Genomic DNA, 14,695 nt, shown 5'->3' with positions numbered 1-14,695 from the left:
GCTTGTACTCCCTGCTCCCCAATTCTCACTTTCTGCCATGCTGGCCATGCATGTTTAAATTCCAGCGGCTTGGTCACCTGCCAGGAAGGGTCTCCTGCAGCCATCGTGCTATGGTGTCTGGCCACTAGGCAAGGACAGACAACCTTCAGCCCTGCCCCTTCCTCTAGGAGGTTTGGGATGGGCCAGCAGCTCAAAACGTTGTGCCAAAAGAGTCGGGGCAATCTGTCCCATAAGATGCACTTGGAGCTTGCATTCCTCTGGCGTAGCCCCAGCTGGGCTCACCCACACAGGCGCTCCCTCCCTCCCACAAATGTTAGGTTTCAGCTTCTTTGCAGCCACTTTTGGCAAGAGGTTAACCCCAAAGCCCGAGTTCCCCAAGGAAAAGAATGCACTCCCCATGTGTGCTGGATGGCTTGACCTTGCATCAAATATAATGTTGCAACCTTGAAGCCACCCGGGTGGGGAGGCTGGTGGCTCAGGGATGGGAGGTATCTTTAGAGGGTAGTGACCCATTCCAAAGAATCCAAGGCAGATGCAAATGAACTTCAGCAAATTTCAGCTAGTCTATGTGTCAAAGCACACGTGTTTACCAGTAACCTGCCTTAATAATGGTATTAGCATCATTCAAATCATGATGGTAATAATGATACTAATAAGAAAAACAATTACCCCTGATATTTAAGTGCTTATTGCATGCCAGGCAGACACTCTGCTAAGGTCTTTACACACACTATTTTTATGCAATCTCCATAATATGTCCATGTGGTAGACCCTAGCATTATACACATTTTACAGGCAAGGAAACTGAGGCTCAGAGTGGCTAAGGAATTTGCTTAGAAGCTAACAGTCTAATGGCAGAGCTGGAAGTGAGACCCGGCGTCTGCCTCTCAGTCCTGTCTGACCTGATTTTCCAGGATAGGAAGGCTCCCACTCACCTGATAGTCAGTTGGGTTGAATTATTCAGCAAGCGCTTATGGAGTGCCCACTGCACGCCACGCAGAGTATCAGGTGCTGGGTAACCAAGAGCCTTGTCTGCAAGTCTAACATTCCCAAAGAAACAAGATCGTGGCTTATTCTCTTGGCCACCAGCCAAGACCCCCCTCCCCCCGCCGAAGATGACCAAACTTGTATCCAAGCAAGCACCCCTAAACAGAGGATTCAGAATCGTGACCCCCAACTCCTCATTCTGTGTTGGAGAATACTGAGTCCCAAGGAGAGGAAGGAAGTACAGTCCCCTGGAGAAGCCACAGTGAGTAGACAGGAGCTGGTGAACAAACTGATCCCTCTGGAGTGTGAGCACTGAGCTAGGAGTCACCAAACCGCATGTGTTACCTGCAGTGGGTCAATCCACCTATCAATTTACTCCAACACTCTCTTCCCAGTGGCAGAGCCTGTGTGCAGGCTCAGCTCTTCTCTAAGGAAAGAGACCATGGCTTCCCTTCTAAGCACCCAGTCTGGGTGTGTTTGCTGGTAACTGCTGAGCCAGTTGTGGGGATGCAGCTGCCTGCGGGGTTCCGCGCCGCTCAGGGACCTTGTTCGTGGGCTCTCTAAGAGCTGACGGGCCCCAGCTCTGTAGTAGTCACAGCCGCCAGCTACTGAAAGCTGGCTCAGGGCGCCTGGGTGGCTCAGTCTGTGAGTGACTGCCTTTGGCTCAGGTCATGATCCCAGGGTCCTGGGACTGAGTCCTTGTTTGGGCTTCCTCCTCAGTTTCCGGTCTGCTTCTCCCTCTAACCCTCTGCCCTGCTCGTGCTCTGTCTCTCTCTCTCTCTTTCAAATAAGTAAATTTTTAAAAATAATAAAAAAGAAACACCCCTTTAACTCCCCAGAGACATTGGCAGCCCCATGTACCTATGAAGAAGCCGAGGCTTGGAGCAGTCTCCTGAAAGTGAAGATCTGGATTTGAACTCAGGTGGCCTAACGTGCCCCCCTCCCTCCAGTCTGCTTTCCTCCTCAGCCTCACTTCTGGTCCCTCCTCCTCTGGCCCTCCTGGCTGACGTGGGGCAGCAGCGGGGGCGCAGCGTCCCTGCTTCCCCAGGGCAGGGGCTCCTGGGCTGAGACCTCGCCGCTGACGCAAGTCCACCACGCACTGGGGTCCCTCCCCACTCCCAGGGCACAGACGCACCCCTCCCCTGAGGTTTCTATTCCCAAACACACTCTGCTCATTTTGCAAAAGGAAAGGGCAGTAACAGTATCAGTACTCAGACCTGTGTCAGCACCTTCCTGGAAACAGAAACACTTTCACAGTCAGTGTCTGAATTGGCAGGCTGCTAACATATTTAACGTCTTAAAAAGCCCTGAGAAGAAAGGGGAGGGAGGCTGAGCTGCAGTTAGCTGGGGCCTGCCGACCCCGCACTGCCCTGGGCAGCGTCTCCCACCCTGCCAGTTTCTCAGGACGAGAAGGGAGGGCAAGTGGAAGGCCAGTCTCTGCCCTGAACCCATTTCTGCTCCCACACAGGTGTGGCCAGTGCGGGCAGGGAGGGTTCTAGAGTAAGTGCCACTGTTTAGAGCCAGTTGACTGGATTCCCTGAGGCTTCCACACCAAGCCTGGGCATGAGGTTATGCTGGCTAAGCCAGGGCCTCTGGCTGGCCCAGGGGGTAAACCTCCTTGGTTCAAGGGCTAGAGATGCCTCCTGCTGATCAGTGTTGCTGGGCAGTTGTGCTGCGACTATGCCCCACTCTCTACTCTGGACACAGAGCTACCTGGCCTTGCCACTTGCAGAGCCAAGGGGGAAGCCAACGCTCACTCACCACCCCCGGGCACCCTAGCCCCGTCAGGACTGCACACACATAGAACCTCCTGGAATCCACACCGCCTCTGATGGTGATGATTCATCTTGCTAGGATACATGAAGAAACTATGTCTTCGAGTTGGGCTGTCCTCTGCAGAAGCCACTAGCCCCGTGTGGCTAGTCCAACTTCAATTTTATTTGACAGAGAGAGGCACAGCGAGAGAGGGAACACAAGCAGGGGGAGTTGGAGAGGGAGAAGCAGGCTTCCCGCGGAGCAGGGAGACTGACTTGGGGCTCGATCCCAGGACCCTGGGATTCTGACCCGAGCCGAAGGCAGACACCTAACGACTGAGCCACCCAGGCGCCCCTCAACTTCAATTTTAAATAATCAAATTCAATACAACTCACAGTTCAGCTCCTCAGTGGCCCTGAATCCACTTCGCCCTGAAACAGACCCTTGATTTTCAAGGGCCCCCATTTCAGGTGCTCTGTAGCCACGTGCAGCGAGTGTCAGCCATACTGGGTAGAAGAGATAGAGAACCTTTCTATTACTGTATAAAGTTCTAGTGGACAGCGCTGTCGTAGAGAGTAACCTCTCCAAGATTCCACCTGGCTGATGAGTCAATGATCAGGGGTCTAAGCTGAGGTGTGAAACACCTTCCAGAAGAGAGGTTTTAGCCCCAGCTCCTGCTCTTATGAGCTCTCTGCCCTTGAGCAAGCCACACCACATGCCTGAGCCTCCCCTTTCTCCTCTGCTAAAGGTGTCCACGAACAGCACCTACCAAGGGGCTGGATTTCTCGGAGAGAGAAAGAAGGTGCTGGGTGCAGAGGTACTTTGGCCCAGAGGAAGGAATAAGTGAAAGGAGACTCACACAGAGTTCTTGTTTTGTGTCAGGCATTCCAAACAAAGTGGCTCATTGAATCCTAACAATGCTGGGAGCGTGATGTGCCCCTGTCTTACAGGTGAGTAAACAGGTTTGGAGGCTGACGCCCCCAAGGTCACAGAGCTAGACCTTGAGCTGGGACTTGAGGTCTGTCACCTTCAAGGCCTGTGCTTGTTCTACCCCAGAACTAAGAATTCTTCTCTCAAAAGCCTAGAAGCAGATTTGGGGTGGCTGGCCTGGCTAGGACAGTGGAAGTGTCCTTGGCTCAGGTCAGGCATCAAGGGGGAAATATGCCATCAGAGGCCATCAGGGCCCAGAATCTGGCACTAACTCCCTGCCAGTTAGCTTCCTGTCCCTTTTCTATTCTGAGCCTCAACGAGAATGCCCCCCGAGTTTCCTTCCTGCAATCACCAGCCAGAGTCGAAAATACCCATTTCTCAAACCCCGCTGCATCCAGGTCCATGCTGTAGGGCTTCCGCCAGCGGCCATAATGAGAGGTTCCAGGAAGAACAGCCGGGTCAGTGTGGACACATTCATTTGGAAAATCACCACCCAGCTCTGAAACTGGCCCTGGTTTTTCAGGTGGCAGTGAGCAGCTCCTCCCCACCTTGGGTCCAGGTGCCGCGTGACGGAGGCCACAGGGCAGAGGGGCTCAGAAACCCAGAAGAGCCAGAAGCCACGGCAGGAAATCCAACCCCCCTGCCACCCTTCATGCGGGCACCCCGGAAGCCAGATTTCCAAAGTGACCTGGAGCGTTTCCAAAGGACAGCTTCACCTCCAAGAAAATGCATTTTAATTACGGAACACAAAAGCTTCCGAACATCAAGGCTTCATTTTAAAAGGTCCTTTGACTTTTATACATGACGGCTCACAATGATTGAAGCTGTTGGTAACACTATAAATCCACGTTACTGGTAGAGCCTTTAGTTCCTACGGACCTTTGAGCCCGGTAACAAGCTCCTTGTGAGCCGAGCAAGGTTACATGCGACGTGTGGAGGTGCCGACAGGCCCAACAGCTGGAAATGACTCTCCCCCGGTGGCAGTCTCCCTGTTCCTGAGGGGGCTCCATTTCATTTAGGGACCGTGGCCATCTCCTCCCTTTGCTTAATGGCCAGGATGCTTCCGGATAAATACATTTACAATTAGAATAGTAGATGCCATTTTTATTCCACACCAACCATATGCCAAGCATTATAGCAGATGCTTTGGAAACATTCCAAGCGTACCCTAACTCCAACCCTGACTGAGAAGTGTTTTTTTTTTTTGTTTTTTGGGTTTTCCCGTTTTATAGGTATGAGGAGACTGAAGGGCGAAGCAGCTCATCCAAGACCACTCAGCCGGTACGAGGCCGCTGGGATATGAACGGGTCTGTCTTACTCTACTGTCTCCCGTTTGGGAAGAACATTGCTCCAAGGCATAGGGGTGCCTGAGCTCTGTTGGGCTCTGCCACAGCCCAACACATCTCAAAAAGAAGTTTTTAAAATAATAGAACCAAAGTAACATAAACGCAAACCCAGAAGGATCTCGGTGGAGAGGGGGATCTGTAGTCCTGGTTTTATCTACAAAGAGAATGATGCTTGAGTCCTTTTTTTTTTTTTTTCTTTTTCCCAATTTACACAGCTCAAGCCATCCTCAAAACCTTATTCTTAAACTTGAAAACACGGTGTCACCGCTGGTAATTTTAGAAGGAGGAGGAGAGAGAAGGAAGAAGTGGAGAGCGAGTGGGGAGCGAGCGTGGGAGGCAGAGTGAGAAGCAGCTCCAACGTGGCTTCAGGCCCGCCTGGGACTTCCTCGGCACGATGCCCATCGTCTCTCTCTGTTCCCCCCGCCCCTCCTGACCTCCTTCAGCTTTTCAACCCAACTGCCCTTCATGGTTTAGCCTAGGTCTGCGCTAGGACCCTGAGCATCTGGGAATAATTTAATTCTCTCAAAATGCACTAATAATTGGAAAGGATAACTTTCTAACCATTTCCCCAAATGGAAAAGAAAAAGGCCACTGTAAATAAATACTCAGCAGAAGCAAGCTTGGGGATATCCAGGACGGGCCCAGCGGTACAGACCTAACCATCCATGGTGAGTCAGAATGCCCAATTCTACATTTTCCGTCCACAAGGAAGAGAGTCCTATGTATACAAAGTTGAAATCTATTCAAGTACTTTCTGTAGAACAATCTAAAAATAAAATAAAATTTCCAGAGGCAGAGGCCACACAATGGTAGAAATCAACACCTGCTTCTCAGAACTGAGTGCGCACGCATCCCTCGGGTGTGGGGTGACGGTAAAGCCACAGGATACCCAAAGCGTATCCACCGGAAGTGCCAACTGGGCTTCAAAATTGGGGAAATAAAGCAGTAAACATACTTGTGCTCCTGACATCTACACGCATATGAGACTGGGTTCCCAAACTATCCTGTCACCGAGGTAGAAAAGAGACATTTCTAAGCTGATCTGTGGTATCAGCTCTATTCAGGTCAATAGAAACTTCAAAATTCAATAAATTCAACAGAAGCATGTCACCTGATAACCAAGAAGAGACTAGAAAAGTTGGTTTTGATTTGATTTGCTCTTCCCTGGGCAACCGAAAACATTATTTTTTTGTTGTTGGAATATGATACAGTATGGTACACAATAAAAGATATTCATAAGGTTTTACAACAAAACACAATCTCACAAACTTCCAAGTTGAAGCAGATCACTGTGGGCTACCCAGGAGGGGTAAGAAAGAATTCACTCTCCTCAGCCATTAAGATATTTCCTCAGACAAAGAATTCAGTATTAGAAAAGGAAGACAGCCAGGTTGGAACCTCACCCTGAGGAGAACAGTCTCCACATGAGGAGAAATGGTGGCCATTCAGGTCACTGCATGAGAAAAGGCCACACCACAGAAAGGCACTCGGGAACAGCCAGGAAGCACCAGAATGTGCCAGAATTGCGCTGGAACCCATGATCTCAGCCCTCACAGCAACTCCATGAGGCAGGCACAGATGTCCTCCCCATTCTACAGATGGGAAAACTGAGGTTATGGTTGTAACTAAGGGGCAGAGCTGAGGTGTGAATTTGGGGCCCCTGCTTCGAACTTCATCCCCACCACATCTGCCCGTTGTGTGGCCTCCCAACCCACCCCAGGCCGCTGCTGATTTTCACCTTCTGGGACAACAGCTGCTCTTCCCAGCATGTGTGCCCTGCGGCCTGGGCTGGACTCTCTCTGAGGCCCACCCCGGTCCACGGCACGGCTCCCTTGTGGCCAAAGGATTCACCAGAGGTACTGAGCCCCCTCCTCCTCAAGGCAAAGAAGTGTTTCCAACGTTTGTGTTAAACTTGTAGGAATGAGGGTGCTGGGCAGAGAGATGTGGGCGTTTGAGATCCCCGTGGGAAGGTTTGGACTTCCGGGTCATTGTTGACAGGTGTCAGAGCTCTGGGAGGGGCCGTGGTGTCCAACAGGGCAGCCCCTCACCTCATGTGGCTCTCGAATCCTTGGAATGTGGCTGGTCCAAATCGAGCACCGCGGCTACAAAATACACACCACTTTCAAAGACTTAGTATGAAAACAAGAATGTAGAATTTCAAATTAATCATCTTTATATCAATTACTTGTTAAAATGATAATATTTGTGATATATTGGGTTAAATAAAATATATTATTGAAATTAATGTTATCTGTTTCTGTTTAGTTTTGAATGTGGCTTATAGTAAATTTAGGGTTACATTTATGGCTTGTGTCCTATTTCTGTTGAAAAGAGCTGGTCTCTTCCGGGAGAACTCCGATGGTCTACTGAGCCTAAGTTGGAATCTGTGGCCGCCCCTTTGCCCGGATGTTGCTGCCCCCGTAATTCCCCTTGAGGGAGGGGAGCCGGAGGTCACCCCACTTGGCAGGCTGGAGCGGAGGGTCCATTCAGAATTCTTTCTGAGAATCCTCAGCCAATGAGACGGAGGCAGGCGTTTTTCCTAAGAAATCCAAAGGACAGGAAAAGCCAGGCGTCCTGCATCAAGGACCAGGGCAGTGCACATTGTGGAGCCAAATGATCTAACCAGAAGTAGACGCTGAGTCACACGTGCAAGCCAAGAATGCAAAAGTCACATATGTGATTTTAAAAGTTTTGGTAGCCACATTAGAAATAGGGAAAAGAAACACATGAAAAATGAGGGGCGCCTGGGTGGCCCAGTCATTAAACGTCTGCCTTCGGCTCAGGTCATGGTTCCAGGGTCCTGGGATCGAGCCCCGCATCGGGCTCCCTGCTCGGCGGGAAGCCTGCTTCTCCCTCCCCCACTCCCCCTGCTTGTGCTCCCTCTCTCGCTGTGTCTCTCTCTCAAATAAATAAAATCTTTAAAAAAAAATACATGAAATGAAATTTAATAATATATTCTCACCCAATACATCCAAAATATTATTTTAACATACACCAACCTAAAAATTATGAATCATGTGTTTTATGTTCTTTTTTTTTTCATACTAAATCTTCACCACCCGGTATGTATTTTATACTCACAGCCCACCTCCACTCACAGGTGACGAGCGGCTGCCAAGTCGGATGGTGCATCTCAGAGAGTCTAAGAGTCTACCCCCTGGCGGACCCTCCCTCAGGGCAAAGGGAACAGAAACACTGCTCATCACCGAAATGTCCGCTGCTCAATCAACTGTGCTAAGTCAGACACCCTCAGCCACTAAGACATGCTTGCAGAGTTTCGATGGCAGAGGGGAAAAGCACTCTGCAGATATTTAGAGAAAACGGTGGGTGAAAATACACAACATAATAAATACCAGCAATCATTAGGTGGTAAGGTTGTGGCCTTTTCTCTTATTCCTTCTACTTTTCTATTCCTTAGAGATGTTCTAATATTAATTTAGAAATTATGATTTAAAATGTTTAAGTGCTTAGAACGATAAGCCATGAACTATTTATTGAACTACTTACTAAACATCTGGCCCCAAGTTCTCCAAGAAGGGGGTAAAACCTCCAGGGACTTTGGGAAAGGTGCTAATATCTCACTGGTGGGGAGGGAGAGGATTTTTCTGGTTAGATATTTTTCCTGCTTGAACTGGGACTGTCAAACAGACATACCAGCAAGGGCCGCAGGAGGACTTAAGTGCTACATCAGCCGCAGAGACAAGTGTCCCCTGCCGCTTACACCTGCATCTGCCTGGGCAGCACGCGCCTGAATCTCGCCAGCCCAGAATTACAAGAGGGGCCCTTGTGAGGGCAGAAAAGCAGCTGGGTGTCGGGGGAAGTGCTCAGACTCGAAAAACAGGTGATCGTACATTCTTTCCGCGTGTGCAAAATATGAATCAAATCATTTCTAAAATGCCTGCAGCTGTTTGGTAGAATACACTGGGCTGCCACAGGTACTGATTTAAAGTCCAACCCTGCTCCACTCACACACACACACACACACACACACACACAGAGCACTGGAACAGCCGGAGGTCTAAGGATGTTCACAATATCTCCATTTCCCCAGAAGGATGAACCTTCTGGGGAAGTTTCTTCTGAGCAGCTGCTTTTCTACAATCTTAGGTGGCATTTCACTCAGGAAAGAACCAGCAGGCACACCTCACACAAGTGTGAGCATCCAGGATTCACAGTTACATCTGTCATTTGTCCCCTAATCTTGAGATCTCTATGGAATGTGACGGGGGTTGGTGAGTAGACACTCCTGCTTCAGAGATTAAATCAGTGTTGAACCCATTTGCCTCAAATTAGTGCTTGTCTAGGGCTGGGGGTTGGGATGTGATGTCCAAGGGGTGCAGGGTTTCTTTGGGGGGGATAACAATGTTCTAAAATTGATTGTAGTGATGCTTGCACAACTCTGTGAAGCCACTGAACTATACAGTTTAAATGAACAAACTGTATGGCATGTGAATTACATCTCAATAAAGCTCTTCGGTTTTTGTTTGTTTTTTTTTTTTTAAGGTAGTAAGCTTAGATGTGAAATACACTCCATCCCGTGTATAACAGTGGAGCTCTCCGTCATCTCGGGCACTGCTTTACCTGTATAAAGAATGGGAAAGGCTGTTTGCTTCTTGCTTATATAAGGACTCGTGTGTAAACAGAACTCTCCTCTGCAAAACATCCAGTGCGTCTCTGCCAAAGAAGTCCTCATGGTTCTCCAAAGGCTGACACCTTTTCACTGACCTTTCTGCTCCTCCCGCACTTCTGGCCTCATCTGAGGTGACCTCGCCTGGGGCATCTGGAGCATCCTTCTCAGGAACTGAAGGTAAGGTGGATGGGCCAGGCCCGGGGCTTCTTCTGGAACAATATAAAGAAAGCCATAGATGGTAAGAAGGGTATTTCTCTCCACATGTGACTGAAAACGTCCATTTCCCAATTCAAGCTTTAAGCAGGTACTACCCCAAAATCCCTAGGGGAAAAAAAAAAATCAGCTTCCAGCAGTCAATGGTTTTGAGATGCTTTTGGATCATTTAGGCCTCTCTGTACAAATAAATCCAGATTCAAAAGCAAAGGTATTTGGGCTCCGGAAAAACATATGATTGACTCTAACCTATGACCCAAGAGCGTGGCCAGCCAGTAAACATTTCACGCTTTTCAGACAGTTTGAGTGAAATGAATTGAAGAACACAGAGAGCGAACAGGACTCTGTTTGTGTCCAACAAACAGCTCCCCACTTCCACCCATTTCTCTCACCTTTCTCAGAATCTTAGCATATCCAAAGGTTGCAAGCAGGTAAATTTAAACATTTAGGCATAGAAAACCTAGCTTTTTTAAAAACCACCCGTCTATTTGACTCTTAAAAACAGGGGTGGGATTCACTTTTGACATTGGCCCCACGTCCCCCTGGGAGTTTGTCCTTTTCTGTACCTTTCGGGGTGGAGCACTCCCAGAGCCAGGGTTTGGGGGTTCGGGTCCTGAAGCTCGTCAGGTTCCGGAGGTGAAGAGACTCGCAGCTTCCCGCCCCCAGCAGGAGTCGGGGGCTCAGGCCTGGGCTGCTCCTCAGCCAGCAGGTGCACGGCCGGGCCGGCCCCTCGCAGAGTGGCTGCATCCTCCGTGCCTGGGGCCCCAGCAGAGCAGCCTGCGTCCCCGTGAGCAGCACCAGAGAACTTCCTCGTAGTACCTGTCTCAGGCGGGTCACCAGCCACACGCGCCCGGGCCTCAGCTGTGCTCGAGGCGACGTCACCCTCCGCTTCCCCAGCAGCTCCTGCCACCGAGCCGGGCTCTATGGGAGTAGATGCTTGTGTAGCCTGTAGCTCAGGAGCGCACGGCTTGCTCAGGGCACCACCTCCACACCTCTGATCCCCCCCGACGGTGTCGGGGGTCCAGGGCTCATGGATGGCCTCGGCCACAGTTGAAACACCCCCATGGGGAGAAGATGCTCCCAGGGCAGAGGTGGACACTGGCATGTCACTCGGACCCCCTGTGTGAGCAAAGCCCCAGGCACCATCCTCTCTGGGTTGACTGGCACCGGTGGATGTCTCCTGGGGGTATGTTCCAGGAGGAATTCTGTCTTCTGGAACGGAGGCCCCTTCTCGGTGGCTCTGCAGATCCACCTGGAAGTCAGCAGCTTTTTCCACGGGAGTCTCCCGAACAGCTGCGGGCAGGGAAGGACCCGAGGCTAGTTCCTGCTGGCCCCTGCCCTGCTGTGAGGGGGCCTGACCGCCAAGCCCCGGCCCAGCCTCCCCAGCCCCCTCTGGCTTCTCACTCTCCTGCACAGTCTGTGGGACACCGGTCATCTCCTTCCCCACGCCGGCACCTGACAGGTTTGGCCCTGCGGCTGGTGCCGCCAGACCCAACAGCCTTCCTACAGCGGGATCCTGGGGAACCAGACAGGGGAGCTCAGCCTCTGTAGGCAACTCTTGCTTCTTCTCCTTTGCATCCACCCCGAGTCCAGCAGGAAGGGCGGGGAGAGGGGCGACGGCCACTCCTTGAGCCCCGTCTGGAGGCTTCTCCGGGTGTGGCCCCGGGAGGTCCTCACCCCTCACGTTCCCCTCTGCTCCTGCCTTTTCTCCCGCCGCACTCTGGGGCCGATCAGCGGTCAGGGCTCTGAGCACAGACTTCTCAAAGATCTTGGTGATGTGCTCCCTGAAGTCAGGGACCCAGTGATCATGCCGATCTGCTTGGAGCTTGCGTCCACACCACCCGAAGCGCCCCCTCCTCGGATCCTTGGAAGGTTCTATCATCCTCTCCCTGCTGCCCTCTGCCTCCCCTGCTGCTTCACCTGCCATGCTTTTCGTCGCTGGCAGGGCGCGCTGGCGGCCCACCGGGCTCTGGGTCCGCCTCAGGAGCTCTGGCCTCCTCCCCCGCCCCTGTCATCTGCTTACTCTCGGTCAGAAGCAGCGCCCCGTCCAGATAGGGGATGGAGTCCGCGGGGTCCCTCAGCGTTTCCAGCTCTGGGGCTTCCACTGCTCATGTGCACCACAGAGACCTCCCCACTGGCCGCCCCTGGTTGGACAGAGGGCCAAGCAGGCGGGCAGAAAGTTCCATGGAGGTGGCATTTTCCAAGGCCGGCAGGGGCTCTTCTATGGGACAGGGGCCTGCCCCCTTCCCGGCAGCACCATCGATATGCAGGTAGGAGTGTCCTGGAGTAGCCTCTTCTGGTGGCCCAGGTGGCAGGGGTTTCTTTGGGTTGGGACAGCCTGGGCTGCAGGAATATCCACCTTGCTCCTGGGACTGCCCCCAGCTCTCCGGCTGGTAGCAAGGCACCCTGGCCACTGGCCGAAAGCTGCTCTGCTTGGCTTGGCTCACCCCTGGCAAAGGTAGAAGCTTCCTTCTCAGGGGAGTCGCGCTGCTCAGTATGAAGGGAGCCACCACTCCGAGAAACTTCTGCGGGCCCCTCCAGAGCCCGCTGCATCCCCAGGTGCCCTTCCTCAGCATCCCCGGCAGTCTCGGCAGCCCCACCATCGGCGCCTTGATCCTCGGCCGCTGGGAAACTTCCAAGGAGCCTTGGGGCCTCCTCATCAGAGGTGGTAGGGTGCTCCATTTCCTTCTGTGGGGCCGGCACGGGTTGCTGCCTGCCTCCCTGCGTCTCCCCATACTCCTCTCTGTCTGGGGCATCCTGGCTGGGTGTGCCTCCAAGGCTGGCGGGCGCCGGGGCTGGCGGGCCGTGGGCTGCATCCAGGAGAGCGACTGAGTCAGGCTGACAAGGTGGGGTCCCCACTGTGTTCTTACTTGCCTTCTCCGTCTTACCCAACCCCTGGAGCGGGGGCCTGAGCGTCAGCTGCTTCAGAAAGTTCTGCATCCCTGAGACATGCTTCTTCATGCCGGCTGCTGGCTCGCGACCCATCTGCCAGTTCCTGCTGGGACTTGTTGGGCCCCTGCTGTGCACAGCAACTCTCCTTTCTGCCCCAGTGACCTGTAAGAGGAGAGTCTTTTGAGGCCTCTGCTGCAGGCAGCGAGATTCTGGAAGGCAGGCTGTCACTGCATTCTCCCTCTTGCTCATTCTGCCCTCGCGCAGACAACTCCAGTCCTATTGCTGCTGACAGTTTTGGCTGCTCTGTCGCAGGACTCTCTGGAACCACGTCCCTGGGAGCCGAACCAGGCGCATCAGACAGGCTGCCTTTGGGGAGCTCCCCGTGACGTTCTGATCTAGAAACTTGTTCCTCTCTCCCGCGAGTGGGCAAGCACACATCCGCCAGAGGCTCCACAGGTAGGTGGGCTGGAGAAGCATCTGTGTCTAGGTTCTTAAAGCCTAGACCACCTGCATAAGTCTCTTTCTCATTTGCACACTGCTGGGGCTTCTCCCCGAGCATGTCAGGCATGGTTGCTTCTGGTTCTGATTGCAATGGCTGGAGACGGTTCTCAGAAGATACTGGGGGCCCCTCAGAAGCAGTTACTTGTGGTCCAGTTGTCTCCTAGGCAGGACGGGTTTCCCCTGCTGATCTTGCTCCAGGCTGAGCATCGTAAGCCCACAGTCTGCTGCCAAATTCTCTCCCTCGGGGGGATATGGCCCATCAGCGTGGACTTCCTGACCAGCTGCCTCACGCCCCAGCCCACAAGGTTGGCCCGGGGATGTCAGCAAGCCCTCCCCAGCACAGCTGCTGGGCCTCTGCGCAGATGGGCGGCTCCTCATCTTTGTGTCAGATGGGCTCTCCGCCTCCTGGGCTTTGGGGATGACCTCTGCCGCAGGAGTTGACAGGAAACCTGATTTCTCAGATTCTAAAGCAGGAAGATAGTCCATTCTTTCCAATCCCCTCACGTCCGAAGGGTGTTGGGACACTGGGTCTGCAATCCCGGCCCCTCCCAGGCAGCTTCTTTGGGAAGAATGTGTTCACCAGTCCCATCCGGCCCAGGGGCAGGGCGAGATCCTTCTCGGGGAGCTTGTGCAGTGAGCCAGAGGCAGGGGACTCCATGGGTTTTCTCCCAACCTCCCACAGGTCACCGAGCTCCACACTGTGTCTTCCGATGGAGAGCCGGGCCGATCGGCGTGCCCAGGACCCTCCTTTCTGTGTGGCTGTGCTGAGTCGGTGCCGGAATGCACTTTGCTGTCCCACATCATGGCTTCGCTCTGAAACCTCCTCTTTTTCCACCTCTGGGCTGGGCTTGCAGCCTAAGGCCCCCGGGTTGCTCTCCCATGGCTTCTGAGGATCTCTACTGTCAAGTGGCTCTGGGACTTCTTCCTGTCCCCTAGAGTTGGCCTTGTGTAGTCTGCTCTTCTCCTCAGCCACAGCGGGGCTTTCAGGGGTCATGACTTCATCCTTTGGCCCTAGTGAGCTTCTGGCCTTTCGTCTGATACACTGGTTGGGGCCAGGGGCAGTGCCCCTTGTTGGACTTTCTGGTCCCTCATTGAGACCTCTCCCCTGTCCTCCTGGCACAAAGGGGCAGGACCTCTGCACGGTTCCCTCCTAGACCCTCTCCCTCCCTTCTGAGATCGGATGCGAGCTTCTCCCATCCTGTCAACCCTGCATCTGCTAACTCTATGGCCATATCCGTAAGAACTGGCATCTCAGCCCGGAAACCACCTCCCCGGTCAACCAGCTGGATCCTCCTGCAGCAGCAGAGGCTTGAACAGCTGGTGATGAAGTGGAGCCTGAAGCTGGACGTGTGTCCTCCATCAGGGCTCGTGGGGAGGGCTCTGTGCTCTCAAGCGAAGCTCTCCAGGGCTGGTTGTTGCCTGCTAACAGCACAGACGGCTG

General features: G+C 52.9%; 1 protein-coding gene across 1 annotated transcript in view; it reads right to left on the bottom strand.

Moving 5' to 3' along the window:
- The window catches only part of LOC113920137 (transforming acidic coiled-coil-containing protein 2), a 147,510-nt gene extending 132,834 nt beyond the window's left edge, over positions 1 to 14,676 (bottom strand). The window contains 19 exon segments of the mRNA XM_035724144.1: positions 9,744 to 9,857; positions 10,428 to 11,658; positions 11,661 to 11,712; positions 11,714 to 11,791; positions 11,793 to 11,933; positions 11,935 to 12,014; positions 12,017 to 12,196; positions 12,199 to 12,243; positions 12,246 to 12,768; positions 12,770 to 13,399; positions 13,401 to 13,433; positions 13,435 to 13,763; positions 13,766 to 13,855; positions 13,858 to 13,915; positions 13,918 to 14,049; positions 14,051 to 14,283; positions 14,286 to 14,390; positions 14,393 to 14,509; positions 14,512 to 14,676. Of these exon segments, the coding sequence (XP_035580037.1) occupies positions 9,744 to 9,857; positions 10,428 to 11,658; positions 11,661 to 11,712; positions 11,714 to 11,791; positions 11,793 to 11,933; positions 11,935 to 12,014; positions 12,017 to 12,196; positions 12,199 to 12,243; positions 12,246 to 12,768; positions 12,770 to 13,399; positions 13,401 to 13,433; positions 13,435 to 13,763; positions 13,766 to 13,855; positions 13,858 to 13,915; positions 13,918 to 14,049; positions 14,051 to 14,283; positions 14,286 to 14,390; positions 14,393 to 14,509; positions 14,512 to 14,614 (4,274 nt within the window). The 5' untranslated portion in view covers positions 14,615 to 14,676.
- Between the last annotated feature and the right edge of the window lie 19 nt (positions 14,677 to 14,695).

This window comes from Zalophus californianus, chromosome 15 (assembly GCF_009762305.2).
Source record: "Zalophus californianus isolate mZalCal1 chromosome 15, mZalCal1.pri.v2, whole genome shotgun sequence".
Lineage (NCBI taxonomy): Eukaryota > Metazoa > Chordata > Mammalia > Carnivora > Otariidae > Zalophus > Zalophus californianus.
Note: the sequence above shows the minus strand (reverse complement) of the source record. Positions and strands in the feature narration are given on the sequence as shown.